Raw genomic sequence first — 2,399 nt, 5'->3', positions numbered from 1 at the left:
TTAATAGTGTAACAGGAAATTCCTTTTATTTATTTTCGCATGCACAATAAAAAACTTTATGAATGCTTTTTACCGCATGGCAATTATAAATGGAATTTGTAAAAAAAAATTGTTATCTTAATTGACTCTGCTGTGGTCATATATTTTTGTTGTAAAATGGAAAGTTCATGGTTTAATTTTCACGTGTTCAGAGATTTAAGGACACGTGAAGCTTGTATTATGTACATAGCAGTTCAACTTCAAAATCGTTTAAATATTTTCTTTCCGGAACGTGTTTGTTAAATGTGCTAGTTATGAAACATTAAATGTCCGTGTTCAAATGAAAAGGATTAAATTGACCTTGTAAAGCTTCTTAAATGTAAGTTTTTGAACATGAAACGACCATTCATTTTGAAAATTTGCTGAAAACAGTGTTGACTCCGCACAGCAAAATCTTAAAATATGAACTCTTTTCTTGGAATATTAGTACTATGTTGCTGTATTATTGGAGGGCCAGTCCGTGCATATACCCGTATTAATGAGGAAGACTTGCATACTTCCTTAATGACAGGATATAACAAAGATATACGCCCTGGACTGGATAGAGGAACCCCTATTACAATTAATTTGATTTTCTTCCTGTACTCGATCAATGATTTTGATTTAAACACTGGAAAGTTTTCTATTACCGCCATATTCAGCCTTCGGTGGCAAGACGAGCGGCTATCATGGGACCCGGCGTCTTATAACCAAACGGATTATATAGCGATACCACAATACCGACTATGGCTGCCAAATCTCCTTAACATTAATCCTTACGACGATATAACGGAACTGCGGAAGGCTGAATTAGCAATAGGTGTAAAGAACTCTGGTGAATGTTCCTGGTTTGCTCTAAATACATTCGATGTTGTGTGCGATGCAGATGTCACAAAATATCCGTTTGATTCTCAGACATGCTCACTTAAATTCTACATTTGGGGATATCGTTCAAATGAACTTAAGGCAATGTTTTTAACACCAAAAGTTCAATTTAGTTTATTTTCTGAAAATGGCATATGGGAGGTCACTGATTCAGCAACATATATAGACATTGATGTAAATAACTTCGAAACTCTCGTCATAAAATTTGATCTTAAACGCAGAGCCCCGTATTATATTGTGAGTTTGATACTGCCGATAATTTCTGTTTCATTCCTAATAGGATTCGTGTTTCTTCTTCCAGCCGAGTCTGGGGAAAGAGTTGGGTTTTCTACAACTTCTCTCCTCTCGGTCATAGTGTATCTAACAATCATTCAGGACATTTTGCCAGAATCGTCAGAACCAAATGTTTCTACACTTGGTTACATTTTGGTCACGTATGTTATCATTGGGTCAATTGTTGTCATAGAAGTCATCATCAGCTTGTGGATTCAGAGCCAGCCCTCCCACAAACCCATACCTAAGTGCATACTGAGAATGATCCTATGTTCCCAAAAGAAGAGGAAAAATAACAACGTAGAGAGATTCGATGCCAAGCAAGAGAGTGATTTTTATGATATGAAGGATGACGTGACTTGGGTAGATGTTTTAAAGATATTTGATAAATGGTGTTTTTTTACGACCATGATTGTATTTTTCGTGTCTTCTCTTATATATTTTTGTACAGTGTTGATCTAAAAATCTGCAATATTAAAAACAAAAAATAAACAAAAAACTCCTTTTTTTCAACGATTTATTAAAAGTTTGCTTCAATGTTGGTTTTGATCTTAATAAATCTGGTTTATATTTGATAACGATGATATCAGCTTGTGTTTATTTCTTTTAAATTTAAATGGTGTTGATATTTGTTATACTACCTAATTCTTTTTAAACATACGATGCCTACTTTTTCAAAAAGCTAAGATTTCTTTTAATAAAATTTTGTGCTTATGCAACTCTCATGTATATTGACCACTTAAAACGATATTTTGTCGGGAAAAGAGCGTTTTGTTGCAAAGAATCAATTTTAATGTTTATTGTTTCTAATTATTAATAAATTGAGTTTGCCGTTCTATGAAAAGTAATTGGATTGTGTTTACATTCCTTTATGAGACGAAATATTTAAAACAGTAATTAATTTAAATTTTTTTTTGCTTACTTACATTTAGTTTCAGAGGCAAAAGGTGCCCCCAAATGCCAGAAGTTAACAATCTTCATTTGAAAGTGTTCTTTATATAAAACACTCAATAATTTAATCACGAAATGATAATAGGAATTTGATTTTTCAAGGCGCGTGTCATGTAATTTTTTAACAATACATGTAAGAGTTTATCAATTTGAACCAGCAATAGAACATCATGTTTAAACAACTGCTAATAATTTACATGTAATGAAACATAAAATGGCTTCATATGTTTTAATAAAGAACATTAATTTTCTTGTAGCATTTTTGTGTCAAT

General features: G+C 32.5%; 1 protein-coding gene across 1 annotated transcript; it reads left to right on the top strand.

Moving 5' to 3' along the window:
• Nucleotides 1–308: 308 nt before the first annotated feature.
• On the top strand, nt 309–1,675 carry LOC128163189 (acetylcholine receptor subunit beta-type lev-1-like). Its single transcript, XM_052826718.1, has one exon. The coding sequence runs from the start codon at nt 442–444 to the stop codon at nt 1,636–1,638; it is 1,197 nt and encodes a 398-aa protein (XP_052682678.1). The 5' UTR covers nt 309–441; the 3' UTR covers nt 1,639–1,675.
• Nucleotides 1,676–2,399: the final 724 nt, after the last annotated feature.

The sequence above is a fragment of the Crassostrea angulata genome, chromosome 9 (genome assembly GCF_025612915.1).
Source record: "Crassostrea angulata isolate pt1a10 chromosome 9, ASM2561291v2, whole genome shotgun sequence".
Lineage (NCBI taxonomy): Eukaryota > Metazoa > Mollusca > Bivalvia > Ostreida > Ostreidae > Magallana > Magallana angulata.
Note: the sequence above shows the minus strand (reverse complement) of the source record. Positions and strands in the feature narration are given on the sequence as shown.

Coding starts and splice junctions, on each gene's coding strand:
- LOC128163189 (XM_052826718.1), top strand. CDS start 442: ATGAACTCTTTTCTTGGAATATTAGTACTATGTTGCTGTATTATTGGA.